The 18,975-nt window shown below is 36.2% G+C and overlaps 1 protein-coding gene across 3 annotated transcripts in view; it reads left to right on the forward strand.

The window, feature by feature from the left end:
• The first annotated feature begins 320 nt into the window (after window positions 1-320).
• Window positions 321-18,975, forward strand: part of RAB11FIP2 (RAB11 family interacting protein 2) — a 58,834-nt gene continuing 40,179 nt past the window's right edge. For 2 of the 3 annotated variants that reach the window (XM_023530099.1, XM_023530100.1), the window contains exons 1-3: window positions 355-707; window positions 6,056-6,498; window positions 7,199-7,667. In XM_023530099.1, the coding sequence (XP_023385867.1) occupies window positions 355-707; window positions 6,056-6,498; window positions 7,199-7,667 (1,265 nt within the window). Of the gene's footprint in view, window positions 708-6,055; window positions 6,499-7,198; window positions 7,668-18,975 lie in introns of all 3 variants that reach the window. The other variant, XM_011359246.2, reaches the window with a different exon arrangement.

Consider the following 18,975-nt stretch of genomic DNA (forward strand, 5'->3'; position numbering starts at 1 on the left):
GGGCCCCGGCGGCCAGGCCTCTCCTGCCGGTGGGCCGGGTAGCCGCCCGCGTCGCCGAGGGCTTGTCCCCCCGGCGGACGGAGAGTGAAGGTGCGGACGCGGGGGCCGGACGGCGCGGCCAGGTGATGGTGAGCCCCAGGTGTCTCCCGAGGACAGGGGACGTCCCCAGAGCAGCCGTGCCCCCGGACTGCCCCGGTGCAGCTGTTTGACATCAGCCCTGGGGAAGTTGGACAGTTGTGAGTTTGTCCGTCTCCCGTTAAGTGCCCTTAGGATGCAGTGATTAAGCATTAGGCGCTCCCTCCGGGAGGGGCACTTGCCTGTGCTTGGGAGCTCGGTGCAGAGAGAAAGGACAGAATGATGCTGTCCGAGCAAGCCCAAAAGTGGTTTCCAACCCACGTGCAGGTCACAGTGCTCCAAGCCAAAGATCTTAAGCCAAAAGGCAAAAGTGGCACCAATGACACATACACTATAATTCAGCTGGGTAAGGAAAAGTACTCCACCTCCGTAGCTGAGAAAACCCTTGAGCCAGTCTGGAAGGAAGAGGCCTCCTTTGAGCTCCCTGGATTGCTGATGCAGGGGAATCCAGAGAAATACATTCTTTTCCTCATAGTTATGCACAGGTCCCTGGTGGGTCTGGATAAGTTTTTAGGGCAGGTGGCAATCAATCTCAATGACATCTTTGAGGACAAACAAAGAAGGAAAACAGAGTAAGTTATGTAATTTATTTTGAATTTGGGGGAGTTTATATCTTACGGATTTTCTGTTCTTGGAAATTATTTGTATACCTGGGGCATTGGTTTTTGGACTGAAATATGACCCAGTTTTAAGCGCCATATTTGCATGAATCTCAAGTAAAAATAGCTCTTGTGGAGAAACATTTTTTAAATGGAGTCATCAGTAATCCCTTACTCTCGCATTTGTTTGAGGTAATCATCTTAAATAATTGAATACTTTGAACTGGGTTTTAACGGTTAACATTGTTTCACTAATAACAAACAAGACTGGATCAAGTGTTGACTTACCAAAACAACGTGTATGTAAATTGTTACGATCTTTAAATCGTAGAATTTTCCAGGAAATGGAATAGCAGAAAACTGAATCTGCCCATATAATGTTTATATATATATATATATATACATATAATTCTGAAACTGTCAAAAGATAAATTATCAAGTTTAGAACGCAGTATTTCATTTCAGCATTATAAACAGTTGACCTTTATTTGAGCCCAACCATTTTTCAAGGTCAGTACATCTTGGTGGAGTCTAAAGCTGTTCAAAGAAAAAAAGTTTTAAAAGTATGTACAAACATCCTAAACCTTGATCACGCTAGCATTGCCCTTTGAATTTACAATATGTTGGAGCTGGTGTATTACTTCAGATTTAGTTGTGCAAAGCCAGTGTGTTTAGACGGTATTAGATACTGTAAGTTTGGAAACAATAATTAAATTCTTGTGATAAAATGATTTAATGACATCTTCAATGAAAACATGACCTTTTTAATATGACTTTCAAACTTCAGCTGCATATATTCTAATTTAAAAACCCATAATATCAGTTAACACTAGGATATTATGTCTTAAATTGAAAAATGTTTTCAGAGATTAGTGTACTCACCCCTACCTTAAACTTACAATCTTTTTAGTCTGAGAGAACATTATAATTGAATTATAAATGGAATTAATGAGAGAAAAATATAAGTTGACTTTATAAGAGGAATTCAAATTTTCAGAATAGCTTTGGTGTTCCTTTCAGCCATAACTGAAATTTATTTACCCTTTTAGAAACTTTTTTTAACTTTCTTGAAGTTTATGTTAATTTCTTATATTTTAAAACAACCATCCCTTGTTTTTTATACATATCTTCCTGCAAGCTTCTCTTGATTAGAGTTTTTTATTTTTAAAAATGTTTGAATCAGGTCTTTACCTAAGTGTTAATATGTGTAGGGTAAAAGGGTAGAGAGATAAATATTAGGAATGCAAGATGAACAATGGTAAATATTTAGACTAGTTCAAGAGATGGAAATATTTTAGGAAAAAGGTCAGAGAAAGGTTTTAAAAGATTTAAAGTTGACTATGTATCAGTAAAACTGTTTGATACCTACAAAGTGTCATTCATTTTCCTCTGAGGAGTTCATCAAATTTAAATAGAAAAAATGGATAATTTTCAAATAATTTATTTCCAATTTCCAATTTTGGATGTCACTATGTAATATTCAGAGTGTTTTGAACATGAACTTAAGTATATTGTAACTTCATATTTCATACCGCGTTTATAGTACTTTTAATGTTAATGAATGATGTATTACAGGCCTTCTCTGAAATGTAAATTTGCCAAGTAAAAGTAGGTGCACCTGCGAACCCAAAGATTCTGAGGATGAAATACGCTTTCAGAGTTTCTTCTTGCTTTACTCTTTATCTTTAGCAGCATCACAATTACAGTACATTTGGCTGTAAACAAGACTCTAATATTGTAGTCTCCCTGTAGAAATTCTCTATTGGCTACTATATGAAATTGGTTAGAACTTTTGGCGGCGCAGGGCAGAGGAAGGAATGCTTTAAAATGTTATCAACAGGGCTTGTGATGTTATTGCATTCAAAGTGATTTTCATTTGTTATTAAATCCCTATTTGTGGATAAATGGGGACCACATATTTGATGAGATATATTTATTGGTGATATTTCTAGTTTTTTAATATATTTCATAGTTTCCTTTTCCAGCACAGCTGTACATGTGGCATAGTAAGAGACAGATTTGAGCCATTGGTGTATTGCAAGAAAGATATTTAATATTCTACACATTGCTGAACCTTGTCAGCATATTCCCCAGTGCTTTTTAGAAAACCCATATGAGTGATGAAGGTTACCAGCTGATTTAGAAGTCCCATGAAACTGCTAGGTGTGACACTTTTTACTCTTGACACTGAAGACAAGTATTTACAGCTTGTCTTCCAGTTGTGTCATGTTAGGCAAAGAAGTGTGACAGCTAAAACTATTATTTTACTTATTTTTATACCTTGAAATTAAATGCCTTTTTTTTTTCTTTTGAGGAGAGGGGGAAAGGTTTCTGAGCCTGAGCACTTTGAGTGGGGCAAGGAAAGAGAACTTCTGTATCTCCCACTTTAATGGGTGTCTGGGTTGGTTCTGGCAGGAGATTTAAGAGAATAATACACTTAATAATAGAACGGTAAAATTGTTCATGCTATTATGTAATATCTATTGATTTTTTTTTTTTTTTTTTTTACAACAGAAGTGGGTGGTGGTGTTTTTTTTTTTAATACTCATGAAAAGTAGTAACAGAGTCCCTAGAGTTAGGTATGACTCAAACACACACAGATTTTAGGACTTTCGTGTGCGTCTCTGCAGTGCACCTGCGTTCTGGCCTCTGGCACCCTTACTGCCAATCTTGTCCCGTTTCTGACCACACAGCACCAATTGCTTGCGAATAGTTCCCACATGTGTGGTGGTTTTTGAACATGGACTTATGCCCACTAAAAATTGAACAGAGGCCTATGCAGTTTAAATCCCGTACTGAAGAGGTGAAAAAAATTAGCATTAATCCACTAAGCCCCAAATGCTGTGTCTTTATTTTATCTTTATGAAGCCTAGGAAAACAAGTTTTATCTCTGGGATGATTTTGGAAGGTCTCATTAAGACTTCTCTGTTATATCACTTTCAAAACAAAGCAGTTAAAGTTGTTTGTCATGCCTATTTTTTAAATTAGTTTATTTGTTGACGTTTTTTGCAGGATTTTTTTTTTTTGGGTGGGAGGAGGATGGAAAATACTGTATTTACAGATTGTGTTCAAACGCTGACTTTATTCTTTAAAGCTCACATAAGTCTTCAGTGTTCTCTACTGAAAAACAAAATGCAACACACACACACATTGCTTGGTTGTTTTAGAAATAATAAGTTTTAGAAATAATAATTCAATAAACATTGATTTAGTGCAAGGCAAACTACCTTCATAGAGCTTACACTCTAGCAGGAGAAAACCTACATTGACTTCCTCTTTGGCTGTCATGTCTCCTGATTAAATACAGTGTCATATATTACCAGCTGTGCATTTAATCTTTAACATATATGGCTCATCAGATATGAGAGAACTTCTGTTTTCATGCAGATGTTCTTCAACAACTTTGGGCATTTTTTTTTTTTTTACTGACTTTACTCTGACATTGGGAGGTTACTTATTCTCTGTGCCTCAATTTCCTCATTTACAAAATAAGGATGTTAAAGTAGATGATTTATTTGGTCTTTTTTTCTAAAAATCTATGAATTTTAATTACCCTCACCTCATTTATTGGATTATTTTTTGGATTTGCTTTGATTTGCTATACACATGGAAATCTCACATGCTTGGGTGTTTTGTTTTTGGTACATTTCTTAAAAAGTGTATCTATTTTCTGTAAAGCCCGAGATGTTATAGAGTATTTCTGAAGTACCATCTATTAGAAGTATTTCTCCCTCATTGAAAACTTTTCTATCTTCTGAAACTGTAAGTTAATAACTGGGTATATAACCTTGTTTCATTTTCAGACTTTTCAAGTGCTCAGTTTTTGGCTGTTCAGGGTTCTCTAGTCCACAGAGGTTATTGCCGTCATTTCTAGTCCCCATGCTTTCAGAATTTCACCGTTTGCCTTAGATAAGGAGTTTTCTAAAGTTTAGGATCTCAGGTTAATGCTTTCTATTATAAGATATTATTTTTTTTAATTGCTTGTTTTGACGCATCTAGATCTTAATTGATCAGATTGCTCCAAATTAATCAAGAATGGATTTCTCTTGGGTGTTACTTGCTAAGATGTAGCTGGTATATGTGTTACATGCCAATTTTCTCCTGTCTGGAAAGACCAGTGAACGGGTCTTCCACATGATGTATAGTAAATGTGCCGCCTTCTGGCATATCCTGTTGGTAACAATGAGAGAAAGAGCTAATGTAAAATTAGATCAGAGTTCCTTTGTAGCTAAGAAAATATGTTACACTTGATTAGAGCTGTATTTAAATAATAACCTGTCTGCAGGAATGGATATTATGCTTCATTGTTAAGTAATGTGAAAACATTGTAGAAACTCTCTTGTAGGCTTGATTTTGCAGTTTTTTGGCTGTTCGCCATGTAGAATGACCACTTGTGACACAACTGGAGACTTTCTCATGGATAAAAATACTGTAAACAAAAGCAAAGTAAACTTTGCTTCTTATACATCACTTAATAATGGGCAGTGTTGTACATTCAGGAAGTGAATAAAAGTGTAAGATTTGGCTCCAATTAAAATAATTTTTATTCCATATTGTCACAGTAGCGATAGTAAATGAAGCAAATTCTAACAGGAAGCATTTAAGCTTTCTTTTTGCCTTCAGAAACTCTTTATAAGATTTATTACTATTTGTAACTTTATGCATTTTATTCATTTTGCATTTTTTATACAAGAAAAGGCTTTGACCCATTTTACATTAACCTAAATTATATCATGCAGTTTTCATGATTAGCAAACTATATATAGTGATCTCCAATATTAACAAAATTCTTTTAATAATTTTTACAGAAGAAATACTTGGGGATAGTGGCTAAATATTTTATTAAAAATGTGGTGATTATCATTTTATAGTGCTGAAAAATAGTTCGTATTGATGGATTCTTTCAGAGTTTGTACCTCAGTGTCTTTTAACTTTAAAAAATGTTTTCAGGCCATCACAGCACTTATCCCAGATGGAAATGCAGTTAATAGCTCTCATTGGTAAGAATTTTCGATGATGAATGATTTTCAAATCATGAAAGAAAAGGTTATCTAAAAACTTTTTCAAACTTAGTCAAGACCTGTTTTTTTTGTTGTTTTTTGTTTTTGTTTTTTTTTTAGTATATGTCATGTCACAGAGACAGTGATGAATTTTTAAAAATTAATGAGAAAAACCAGAGTGTTCTGGCTGACAGATTCCCATGTATTGCTTAAGATTGCCTTGATGTATCATAGCTTTACCTGCAAAGCTATTTGTACATAACAAAGCTTGATATCCTCTCTTCATGACATGTTACAACCCAGTTTTTCCTTCTCTTTAAGGTGGTTTAGATTAGAATCCAAACAAGGAAAAAGAGCCAAAAACAGGGGTGAGATAAAGGTCAACATTCAATTCATGAGGAACAATATGACAGCAAGTATGTTTGACTTATCAATGAAGGACAAAACAAGATCTCCTTTTGCAAAATTAAAAGATAAGATGAAAGGTAGAAAAAACGATGGGACGTTTTCGGATACATCTTCTGCAATCATTCCAAATTCTCACATGCCCGATGTCAATTCTGAATTTTCAAGTAGTGAAATATCTATGAAATCCAAACCAAAAAAGCCTTTCCTGTTGGGTCCTCAGCGACTCTCTTCAGCGCATTCGATGTCTGATTTAACTGGGGCCCATGTATCTTCCGAGAAACTTAAGTCTGGCTCGGTGGGGCAAACGCGTCTCCTCGGACGCCAGCTAGAGTCCTTTGGAACGGTTCCGGAAAGTGGTAAGTGACACATTCTTTCTAATTGTGTCCTTAGTGGCCTGAAATACCCTTTGAATTTTTAAAGTTTAACTTCGAAAGTTAGAAAATAAAAATTAGATTCCTGGTAGTATTTTCTAAATTTAGTGATCAAATATTTATCGATACCTACTGTACTCAAAATCAATAAGTTTATTAAAGGCAGAGCGTGTCTGCATTCCATATTTTATTTACATTACTAGATGGTAATAAAAATGAGTCCCAGTCACTTTTCATTGCCTGGCTTCTTAACTGCTGATTTTTATTGTCTCGAAAGTCTGCAGCATAAATGAAAATTCCATCTAATTAGAAAGTTCCTAGAAAAAACCTTTTTACGTTCAGAAATAAGAAAGTAAATTTAATTCTAATGATGAAAAAAAAAAAACTTTGAGAATTTATAACACTGTTAGGCCAAGCAGAACCTCTAGTTTTGACATTGTTTTTTTTCTGAGCTGAGTAAATTACTGATTGTCTCACAATAAATACACTAATTGTTATTAGCCTACATACTTAAGGCTGCTATACCTTGGCATTTTAGGATTGTTTTCTTTGATTATTTTAAAGGTTAATATCTTTAAATAGCTAATTGCTCTCATTCTAAAAGCAGCAGTGTGCACACAGAATGTGTCAAATGGTGTGATGTAATGTGTCACTGATTTTGTACCAACTACAAAATTGTTTGCAGGAAGTCTCAAATCTCCACACAGAAGAACATTAAGCTTTGATACTTCTAAAATGAACCAACCTGATAGCAGCGTGGATGAAGGTGAATCAACTTTCGGAAGACAAAATGACCCATTTACAAATGTGACTGCTTTATTACCCCAAAAATTTGCAACACTGCCAAGGAAGAAAAATCCATTTGAAGAAAGCAGTGAATCATGGGACAGCAGCATGAATTTATTTTCAAAATCGGTTGAAGTAAGAAAAGAAAATAAAAGAGAGAAAAGGGAGAGAGTTAGCCTGTTTGAAAGAGTGACTGGGAAAAAAGATAGCAGAAGATCTGATAAACTTAACAATGGGGCATCCGATAGCCCTTGTGACTTCAAATCTCCTAGTGCGTTTAGTGAAAATCGTCAGGACTATTTTGATTATGAGTCAACTAATCCGTTTACAACAAAATTCAGGGCTTCAAATACAATGCCATCTTCCAGGTAAGCTTAACGTGGGGGAAGCTGTGCTATTTTGAAAATACCATATTTAAAAATATCAAATATTCCTTTAAATACTTGAATATCCTATTTCCTTTGAAAAATACTTTTATAATTAATTATGGAGCCAGGTGATGTTGCATATGTCTTTGGATTTGAACTTTTTATCTTAGAAGGATGAAAGATTCTTAATATCTACCCTAGTCTATTTCTATTTATGCGAGCCAGAAACTCACTGAAACTAATGCGGAAAACAACATAGCTCTGGATGAGACACGTGAGAGTGAATCACCAGTGGGTGTTAATTCAAGCCAGAAATTTAGGTGATAAGTTGTGTTTCAAATGGCTATTTAGAAGTAGTTTTATTTGCGAATGCTTATTGGAATTCTGTGACCTTTGTGGGTGCTAAAATACATCAAAGACTATATGATGATTTATAGTCATAGAAGTAATCACCGTTATGATAAGTATATACGTAATGATATTTTTCTTATTCTTTAGTACATGTTGAAACTCTGTACATTTAAGATTGTGAATTTTGCAGAAATGAACAATGGAATAGTCAATTAAGAAAACCTCAAGCAAAGAATAAGATGAATTTATTGGAATCTTAAGCAGTTATCATAGAAGAGCATAGTAGAACGTTTGCCATGTAACAGTTTTTTCTATAATGTATAGTGTACAGCCCTCACTGGGAATTCTGGCTTAATGGCTCTGTGACCTCTGTAAACCTCAGCATCTCTATCTTTGAAACAAGGGAAATAATACTTACTTGGTAGGACTGGATGACAATAAACGATAAATAAAGTTCATGGTACAAAGCCAGGCCCCAAATAGGAAATCCATAAACAGTGGCTGCTGTTATGTTTTATATACTGTCTTATCATATTTTATTCAAAAATAGTGTTTTGTCCCATTGTAAACAGAAAATATAGTATTAACACTCACCCATCTAGGTAGGCTGTGCTCTCCCAACTCTAAACTTCTAATGACACATTAAAACATGCATTTAAACCTTTCAAAGGCAAGTGTGTATTTCTTTGTTTTCTTTTATTAATAAATGAGTATTTGCTCTAGCTTTAGAAAGTATCGGTCAGTTTTCTTTATAGTTTATACACCAAAAAATACCTTTTTATCATATGGCATTAATATTTTATTAAAGAGTCCATAGTTTTGATACGCTATTCTCAAATATTTTATTTTGGTATATAGTATACTTCACATATTGCTTTGTCCTAAATTACAGGAGTAAATAGAAATTCATTTGCTTTTTTCCCTCCTTAATGAACTTTTGTTGAAGAAGATTGTTATAAATAACTGAGATAACTTAGAGATTGGGTAACATATAATTTCAGAGCCAAGAAAAGCAAGAAAAATGGGAAATGGTAGGAAAATAATGTTTTTAAAATTATGGCAGCATGTGGAAAAATAGATATCTTCAAACCTTTAATTGTTCTATACTTGGACTATTTACTTGGGCAGCCACACATTTTAAAAGTAAGTGTGGCATTTTGCCAGATTTGGGTTTTGTTTGGGGATTATTTCAATATTAATGCCTTTTCTATCAAAATTAGAGCTGTATTGTGATATGTATAAAATGATTGCAAATATGTAAAAAACAATGCATTTTCATTTTTAAGACTTTTTTTTCACGTTCTTTCATCTTCATATTCTGTGAGATGCCAGAGATGAGGACAGAAACATTTGTAGACTCCCGGGAAGTTACTCTTCCTTTTTGCGTCACAAACCATCTTTGTGGTAAATTTAAAACATTTGCAATAAAGGGGTAACTCTAATGGCAGTAAATCAAAAAAGGCTTGACTCTAAATAGATCTAGGGGGGAGAGTGCAGTTCACATTTATCTTGCGTGGCACTTGGGGGGATGTAGTGGAGTTAGTTTTATCTTTCCATGACAGCATATTCTTGTTTTCCTCCCCATAGCACCCTTCCGTTGGATGGGACGTTTCAGATTTCTAACACTAGCATCTAAACCAAACGCACTTTCGAAGCTAGAGACTCACATCACTGGGACACGGGCTGTGAATTATTTTTTTCCAGTAGCGCTAAATAAGTAGTTACAGAGTTTCCTGGTCTCGTGCCCCAAGTTTGTGAGAATGGTCAACAGCGTTAAGGGAAGTAAATGTAGCTGTGGGACGGGTTTCATTTTGGTGAGTGAACCTGGTCACCTGTGAGTGCAGGTGTGTACGAACTATATTATTACTCTCTGAGTAATGTGTATGATTCAACTGGAGAATTTGCTTTATGCCAGGAAATTTTCAAGTACTAAGGAAAACTTTCTTAAAAGTTAGAGTTTTTATTTCTTAGTGTCAGCAAAATCCACCTGAAGAAATCACCTTGTAAATCACAAAAAGGCTGCATTTTGCTTCTTTTCTTGGATTAGCTTCTACAGTCTTGCATCAAACTGGAGAGGAAATGAGTTAGGCTTTTGGTCGGGTTGCTTCAGCAGAGAACAGGACTCAAACTCCTCTCCCTGCATTGCTAACTCTCAGTGTCTTTCCTCTTCCAGGCCCCTGCATTTTGGAGCCTTTCCTGCTCTTGTAGGGGAGGTGGCTCTTCCTGTGCTGCAGCTTTTTCTCACACATGTCTTCCTTTCTGTGGGCATCCCATTGTTCACTGATAGACCAGTCCCTCTGTTCCCTCCGTGAACAGCTCAAGGGCAGCGCCTCCATTTCATTCAGCCTTCGGCCCTTAATCTCCAGCATGGTGCTTGGTAGGTAGTAGGTGTTAGAAAAACATTTTTGATTAATGAGCACAGTGGCGTTGATCGATTTTCCAAAATGCTTTTGTTCCCTTATTCCCCTGCTTCCAGCTCGGTGTGGGCTGTGAAGTTCTTTCGGATAGACTGAAAACAGATCCATACAGGCAAATGTGTGCATTTTTATGTAAAGCTAAACATTATTAAAAATCCGAGTGAGTTCTGAGAACTACTAAATTTTCATTTTCATGCTCTAAATAGCACATTTCTGGAGTTTATTAAGAACTCCATATTAACGATTAGGGTAGGTTATATCCCCTGTAATAAACAACCCCAGATCTTGGTGGCTTATTGCAGTGGATGTTTATTGTTCATTGTTGTCACAAAGTAATTTACGGAGAGATGGGGACGAGAGAAGTGGGTGCTCTGTTCAGTACAGTTATTCAGAGACCAGGCTCCTTCCTTAAGCTCATGCAGCAGGGAAAGAGTGGAGGATCCCATCTTTGTCTGCCAGGCGTGGCAGTGGGGTACATTACTTCCACATCTGTCCCATTGGCCAGAGCTCAGTCGTATCCCAACTTCAGTGCAGCCAGTTAAGAAAAACGGTTTAGCTGTGGACCCCAAGGAAAATGAATTGGGCGTGGTACGTACTCGGTGCTGTGTTTGCCATAGATGCCGGTTCTCAGACGTCTGGATCCTAACGCTTGGCACGATGCGAAACCCAGACTACGCAGGTACATGAGAGTGCACTTGGCATTCTTGTAGTTGTCAGGAAGATGTTTTATCAGTTTGTTTTTGGTATCGAGTTTGTGTTTTAAAATTGCTTCAACTGTTGCTTTTTAATTATAAATCAGAGGCAGTCGAGCACCATCTGTATCGACTAATCTGTTGTGTAGTTAGCCCCACAATTTGTAAAGTAATGCCTTTTGCATCAGTATATAGTTTTCCAAAAACAAACATACCCAGATGTTTGTCTGCCATTTTCAATAACTTGTTCACAGCCAGTTCTTTAACACTGGGCTGTTTTTCCACTGGGAAGTGGAAATGTGTGGGTGTGTTCATCAAACCAGGTTTCCTTTTTTTTTTTTTTTTAACGGAGACATAGCTAGACCCCTGGTTAGGTAGGGACATGTGACCAAGTTCTGGCTTGTTGAGTCAGTGGAGGAGATATAAACCACTCCAGTTCTGGTCCATGAAAACCTGTATCAGCCTCCATCTTCCTTCCTGCCTCAGACCAGATCTGGAGGCCAGATCTGGCTTGCTGCCTGATTTTGTAAATAACATTTTATTGGAGCACAGCCTGCCCATTTGCTCATGGCTATTTCCGTGCTAGTTGAGTAGTAGAGACTATGGCCTGGTAAGCCAAAAATATTTATTGTTTGGCCTTTTACAAAAACAGTTTTCTGAACCCTGCTCTAGCTGAATGGAGATCTATGAGAAGGGTGGAGCCATAAGGTAGGAATAGCCTGGGTCCCTGGATGCACGTGGAAGTCCACCTAACTAAGAATAGCCAATTGAACCTTGTCTGCATGACACATTCTCAGAGTATTAAGTTACTGCAATTTTGCATTTATTGCATTTATTCCAGCACATATTATTTAGTACTTAGGGCACAGGGGCCATAGCACCTGTTGTTCTGTTTAAGAAAAGCCTAGTTCAAAAAAGTTTAAGAACTACTGATTTGTAACACCAGATCCAAACTCTTCTTTCTCTTTTTCAAGACTCATTGTATTTTAGGTTTTTCTTAGCAATATAGCTTTTCTTTTACTATTCCTCATCTCTTTGTTCTATGCAAGTTAATTTCCTTACTGCACGTCTTTACCCAAGGCCCTTTTAAACCTTGCCATTCCATTCCTTGGCTTAGTGGTAGAATGCACTCTTCACTCTCCTGAGTGTCCTAAGCTCATCTCTCCTTAGTGCTAAAAGCCCTTTCATTCTTTCTTGATTTCTAACATGGTGTTTCCCTTCTTTGATTTCTGCTGATACAAAAGAACGTAATTGCTAGATGGTGTTTATTGTGCCGAGGTCTCAGTCCTCCTTACAAAGCTAGGTGAGTGTCTTCATAGTTGTGCCGACTCTTCTGTTGCAGGCCCAGAGCACCTAGGTTGGCGCATGTCCCCAGTGCCGAGCATCAAGGGCTCCTGGGGATTTTTTTAAACTGCGGTATGTTGAGTCCTACCTCAGACTGAAGTTTGAATCTTTAGTGAATGGGCCTGAGATAAAAATCAACATTTTAAAAACTTCCCGCTGATTCTCAGACAGATTTAAAAATTGCTGATCTAAATATTGAACTCTGTTTCATAAGAGTTCAGTAAGTTCTTTTTGACAATTAGGATTGAGGAATTGGGTTTATACACGCATAATTGAATCGACAACTTAGTCATGTTTGCTTTGCTTACAGGACCCTAACTAAGGCAGAGGGCATGGTGAGATCAGCTTAACTGCAACTGGGATGTGGAGAGCAGTTTGAGATTTGGCCGAATAGCTAAGAAACATCTAAATTAGAGTAGGCATCGAAGACCACACAGAAGTGTCTACTAAATATTTATGACATCTGTGGATGAATCGTTTCTCAGGATTCAGGTGAAACCTAGGCGTCATTATTTTCTGCCTCATTCTAGTGAGTACCATGTAGCAAACTCTTAATTGCTCTATGATAATAGTATGTTTTACAGTATTAGTATTATTGATTTTATTGGAGAATATATGCACATATTTTCATTTGCAGTATTTGCTGTGAAAGAACCTGTCTGCTTCTTAGCTGACGAACTTGGGCCAAATAGTTATTTTTTAGGGTGGTGCAGAAATGGTGTCTAAGATGAAGACCTCATGTTTCTCACTAATGTTTTACAATTTTGCATGACAGTGTGCCTTTTACTTTTGGGATCAGGTTCACCCACTTCCCTCTTTCTCTTCCTCCTTTCCTTCTTTCCTTCACTGTTTGATTCCTGTCTATGGCTGTATCATAGCTTTCTTAGAAGCTATAAAAATTGGTTACCTGGAATGTATATTTAAATGTGTTTCTAATTTTCACAAATCCGAAATCACCATCAGCCTATAAGCATGTAACCATGATTATGAATTTGTATAACATGTCCATAAAAAATGATAGACTATTTACTGTCGGCTTACATTTTAATTTTAAAAAGTATAATAAAAGATCTTCTTCTTAGTTTTAAAACCTTCACTTTTATAATGCTCCTTATGGACATTTTTTTCCTTGCATAAATTTAAAGCTCTGTCTTTGGCATATAAATATTACGTAGCAATATTTATTTTTGTTTATATTTGTCTAATATTAAAGATAATTTGGTATTCATGGCAGGCTGTAAATCTTTTACACGGCTGAAAATGTATAGCCTCATTTATGAGGTAGAAAACAAAAACTTTCGAGGTGATTTTTAGATGCGTTAATCCATTAGTGCCCAGGGATTTACAGAATGTATCCGGTGAAACAGTGACTGGGAACATGAAATATGCGACGTGATTAGTTCCCTTAACACTAACTAGAACTTTATGCTCGACTCCCCAGATACCACTTGAAACTTTTTTACCCTTTGTCATCCTAATACTCATTAAATAGCTCTCATTAATTGGTACATCTCCCAATGGGTTAATTTGCAGATACCAACCATGCCATCCTTTTGCTAACTCACTAATACAAATTGATATTTATAGACTTCAAAATTGAAAACAAAAAAAGCTCTGTAATGAAAAAAGACAAACTTTGCTAAGTTATTATTATTATTTTGAGCCGAGAGATTGAGATACAGAGAGATTCTGTGAGAGAAGAAAACAAGCCAAAAAAAATCTACAAAAACTACTGTAGGCTAATAAACTGATGTGAAAATTTCTCAATTTACAGCACTTGACAGGTGCTAAAAGAAAAGCATCTTTAATTTTAATGTGTTGTTAGGACCTCTTTAGAGAGACTGTACAAGTTATTAACAAGGTCCTCTGAGACAGGAGACGGGTAATTAACAAGACCTATGGAGATATAGTTTAGGTAATTAACGAGCTCTTAGGCACCGGACACAGGATAACACATAGCGAGTCCAGTAGTTAAAGAGAACAGGTTGTTATGATATGATCAGATACAAGATATAATATGTAAGTCCTCTTGAGGTTTCTGATAGGAAAGTATTAAGATTATATTCCAGCGACCCCAGTGCACTAATTTTTGTAAATCAACATGTACATTTTTTGGTTTAACTTTTAAGATAGAATTTGAGAGGATTATTTCTTTGTAAAACCAACAAGCAAGGGAGGTTGTTAGCATGTAGGTTAATAATCTTTGTTAATTGTCAGTAATGAAAATGTATATTTTGAGAACAATGCATCGGAAAGTCAAACTATATGTTTCTAAATTGTTTTGGAAATATATTGTTCTGTTTATTTTTTCATCTCTTGTCTATTGGCTAAAATTGGCAAAAATTCCAAATTGACCTTACTCTCCTTATCCACTTTAAAACTGTCAGAGTCTGGGCCAGACAGGAGACTGGCCTTCACTAGTTTGGATTTTACATAATGTGCACAGGTCCCTCTCTAGTGATGCTCCTGTGGTACCTTCACATCTGAAACTTGATATTCCTAATTTCAAGTATTCCATCTAGTTACTTCTTGTGTAATTTTGAAATTATTGGAGGTATAACTCTAGTTTGGGTTCAGAAAACTCCTACAGTCAGCAAACCTTTATCACAAACACGTCATAATCTAAAGACCTGAAGAAGGCCCTCGCAAGTCTCCTGACTCATTCCCTTGCCGCCTCAGCGTGGCTCCTCCTGTCCATCAAGATGATTTTTTTCCCATATTTCAGATCTGACTATCAAATGATGTTTTCATTTTCATTATTTTTGGAATATTTACTGTATACATGGGAATCAGAGGTCATGAAGATATAAATTCTGCCCTTAGAGCCCAGAGAAACAGGCATGTAAACATTAGATCTGAATTCTGTGCTAAGGACTGGACATTGTATAGGCGTTTCATGGGGAACCATGAAAGGTTTTTAAATTGGACTGTAATATGATCAAAGTAATATCTTACACACATAGCCCTGTAGCCTGGGGGATCTGCTGGGAACAGGGCTGGAAAGGGAAGAGGAGAAGGACTTGGGGCAGGAAAACTAGTTAAGAAGTAAGTATGGCTGTTGAGGTGAGACCTGATGGCGGTCACTTGGCAGTGAGGATGGAAAAGAAGAGAACATCTCTAAGATTTATTTCTGGGCTAAAATAGATTAGACTTAACCATTCTGCTTTCATGCGTGTGTGGAGGAGAGGTTGGTTGGTAAAGGCAAAGAAACAAGAGAGAGTATTCCAGTCATGTGTCTTTAGTCCGTGTCCTAAATCTGATGAAACACAGCGTTGTAAAAACTGTATTACAGCAATGTCAGGTCTGTAGTTTTTGAGTCAGACTTGGCATTTTAGTCTTGATGGAGAGGTTTGAGCTTTGTGTTTTTGTTTTTAATGAGATGCCGTCTTATTTATTTGGGTTTTGTTTCAGAGAATAGGAATTATGTGTTTTGAGTTGATGGCAATAGTCAAATTAGTACCAACATAGTAACTGTTCTTGAGAATTTAGTTTTGAACACTGAACCACGCTTTGGCTTCTTTGACTATAAGCATGTAACCATGATTATGAATTTGTATAACATGTCCATAAAAAATGATAGATTATTTACTGTCGGCTTACATTTTAATTTTAAAAAGTATAATAAAAGATCTTCTTCTTAGTTTTAAAACCTTCACTTTTATAATGCTCCTTATGGACATTTTTTTCCTTGCATAAATTTAAAGCTCTGTCTTTGGCATATAAATATTACATAGCAATATTTATTTTTGTTTATATTTGTCTAATATTAAAGATAATTTGGTATTCATGGCAGGCTGTAAATCTTTTACACGGCTGAAAATGTATAGCCTCATTTATGAGGTAGAAAACAAAAACTTTCGAGGTGATTTTTAGATGCGTTAATCCATTAGTGCCCAGGGATTTACAGAATGTATCCGGTGAAACAGTGACTGGGAACATGAAATATGCGACGTGATTAGTTCCCTTAACACTAACTAGAACTTTATGCTCGACTCCCCAGATACCACTTGAAACTTTTTTACCCTTTGTCATCCTAATACTCATTAAATAGCTCTCATTAATTGGTACATCTCCCAATGGGTTAATTTGCAGATACCAACCATGCCATCCTTTTGCTAACTCACTAATACAAATTGATATTTATAGACTTCAAAATTGAAAACAAAAAAAGCTCTGTAATGAAAAAAGACAAACTTTGCTAAGTTATTATTATTATTTTGAGCCGAGAGATTGAGATACAGAGAGATTCTGTGAGAGAAGAAAACAAGCCAAAAAAAATCTACAAAAACTACTGTAGGCTAATAAACTGATGTGAAAATTTCTCAATTTACAGCACTTGACAGGTGCTAAAAGAAAAGCATCTTTAATTTTAATGTGTTGTTAGGACCTCTTTAGAGAGACTGTACAAGTTATTAACAAGGTCCTCTGAGACAGGAGACGGGTAATTAACAAGACCTATGGAGATATAGTTTAGGTAATTAACGAGCTCTTAGGCACCGGACACAGGATAACACATAGCGAGTCCAGTAGTTAAAGAGAACAGGTTGTTATGATATGATCAGATACAAGATATAATATGTAAGTCCTCTTGAGGTTTCTGATAGGAAAGTATTAAGATTATATTCCAGCGACCCCAGTGCACTAATTTTTGTAAATCAACATGTACATTTTTTGGTTTAACTTTTAAGATAGAATTTGAGAGGATTATTTCTTTGTAAAACCAACAAGCAAGGGAGGTTGTTAGCATGTAGGTTAATAATCTTTGTTAATTGTCAGTAATGAAAATGTATATTTTGAGAACAATGCATCGGAAAGTCAAACTATATGTTTCTAAATTGTTTTGGAAATATATTGTTCTGTTTATTTTTTCATCTCTTGTCTATTGGCTAAAATTGGCAAAAATTCCAAATTGACCTTACTCTCCTTATCCACTTTAAAACTGTCAGAGTCTGGGCCAGACAGGAGACTGGCCTTCACTAGTTTGGATTTTACATAATGTGCACAGGTCCCTCTCTAGTGATGCTCCTGTGGTACCTTCACATCTGAAACTTGATATTCCTAATTTCAAGTATTCCATCTAGTTACTTCTTGTGTAATTTTGAAATTATTGGAGGTATAACTCTAGTTTGGGTTCAGAAAACTCCTACAGTCAGCAAACCTTTATCACAAACACGTCATAATCTAAAGACCTGAAGAAGGCCCTCGCAAGTCTCCTGACTCATTCCCTTGCCGCCTCAGCGTGGCTCCTCCTGTCCATCAAGATGATTTTTTTCCCATATTTCAGATCTGACTATCAAATGATGTTTTCATTTTCATTATTTTTGGAATATTTACTGTATACATGGGAATCAGAGGTCATGAAGATATAAATTCTGCCCTTAGAGCCCAGAGAAACAGGCATGTAAACATTAGATCTGAATTCTGTGCTAAGGACTGGACATTGTATAGGCGTTTCATGGGGAACCATGAAAGGTTTTTAAATTGGACTGTAATATGATCAAAGTAATATCTTACACACATAGCCCTGTAGCCTGGGGGATCTGCTGGGAACAGGGCTGGAAAGGGAAGAGGAGAAGGACTTGGGGCAGGAAAACTAGTTAAGAAGTAAGTATGGCTGTTGAGGTGAGACCTGATGGCGGTCACTTGGCAGTGAGGATGGAAAAGAAGAGAACATCTCTAAGATTTATTTCTGGGCTAAAATAGATTAGACTTAACCATTCTGCTTTCATGCGTGTGTGGAGGAGAGGTTGGTTGGTAAAGGCAAAGAAACAAGAGAGAGTATTCCAGTCATGTGTCTTTAGTCCGTGTCCTAAATCTGATGAAACACAGCGTTGTAAAAACTGTATTACAGCAATGTCAGGTCTGTAGTTTTTGAGTCAGACTTGGCATTTTAGTCTTGATGGAGAGGTTTGAGCTTTGTGTTTTTGTTTTTAATGAGATGCCGTCTTATTTATTTGGGTTTTGTTTCAGAGAATAGGAATTATGTGTTTTGAGTTGATGGCAATAGTCAAATTAGTACCAACATAGTAACTGTTCTTGAGAATTTAGTTTTGAACACTGAACCACGCTTTGGCTTCTTTGAACACAATATGGATTTCTGTAGCTGTTTATGAATTTAATGCGTTTAAAGTGCGTTCACCCTAGCATTGTAATTACTACATGTATTTCTTTACTGTGGTTTTGGCTTTACCAAATCTTGTCCCTGTTGTTAGTTTTCACTAAGAGAATAGCTTCTATGACCACATCACTTTTTTCATAACAATAAAACTTTAACTTTTGAAAAACAAGAGCTGTTTCTGAATGTTTAATATATGGTGACGGTGTTACCTGTGGCCAGGGTGTTTTAAACAGCTGTGGGTGATAGAAAAACAAAGTAATTAATTTGATTGTGAAATGATTTTCCTTGCATGCATTTATCTAGTTTCTAAGAACGTTAGGATCCAGACATTTGATATTTGTTTTCTTGAACTTATATTTTAAGGGTAAATTATTGCTCTCTGATTT

Source organism: Pteropus vampyrus, unplaced genomic scaffold, assembly GCF_000151845.1.
Source record: "Pteropus vampyrus isolate Shadow unplaced genomic scaffold, Pvam_2.0 Scaffold46, whole genome shotgun sequence".
In the NCBI taxonomy this organism is placed as follows: Eukaryota; Metazoa; Chordata; class Mammalia; order Chiroptera; family Pteropodidae; genus Pteropus; species Pteropus vampyrus.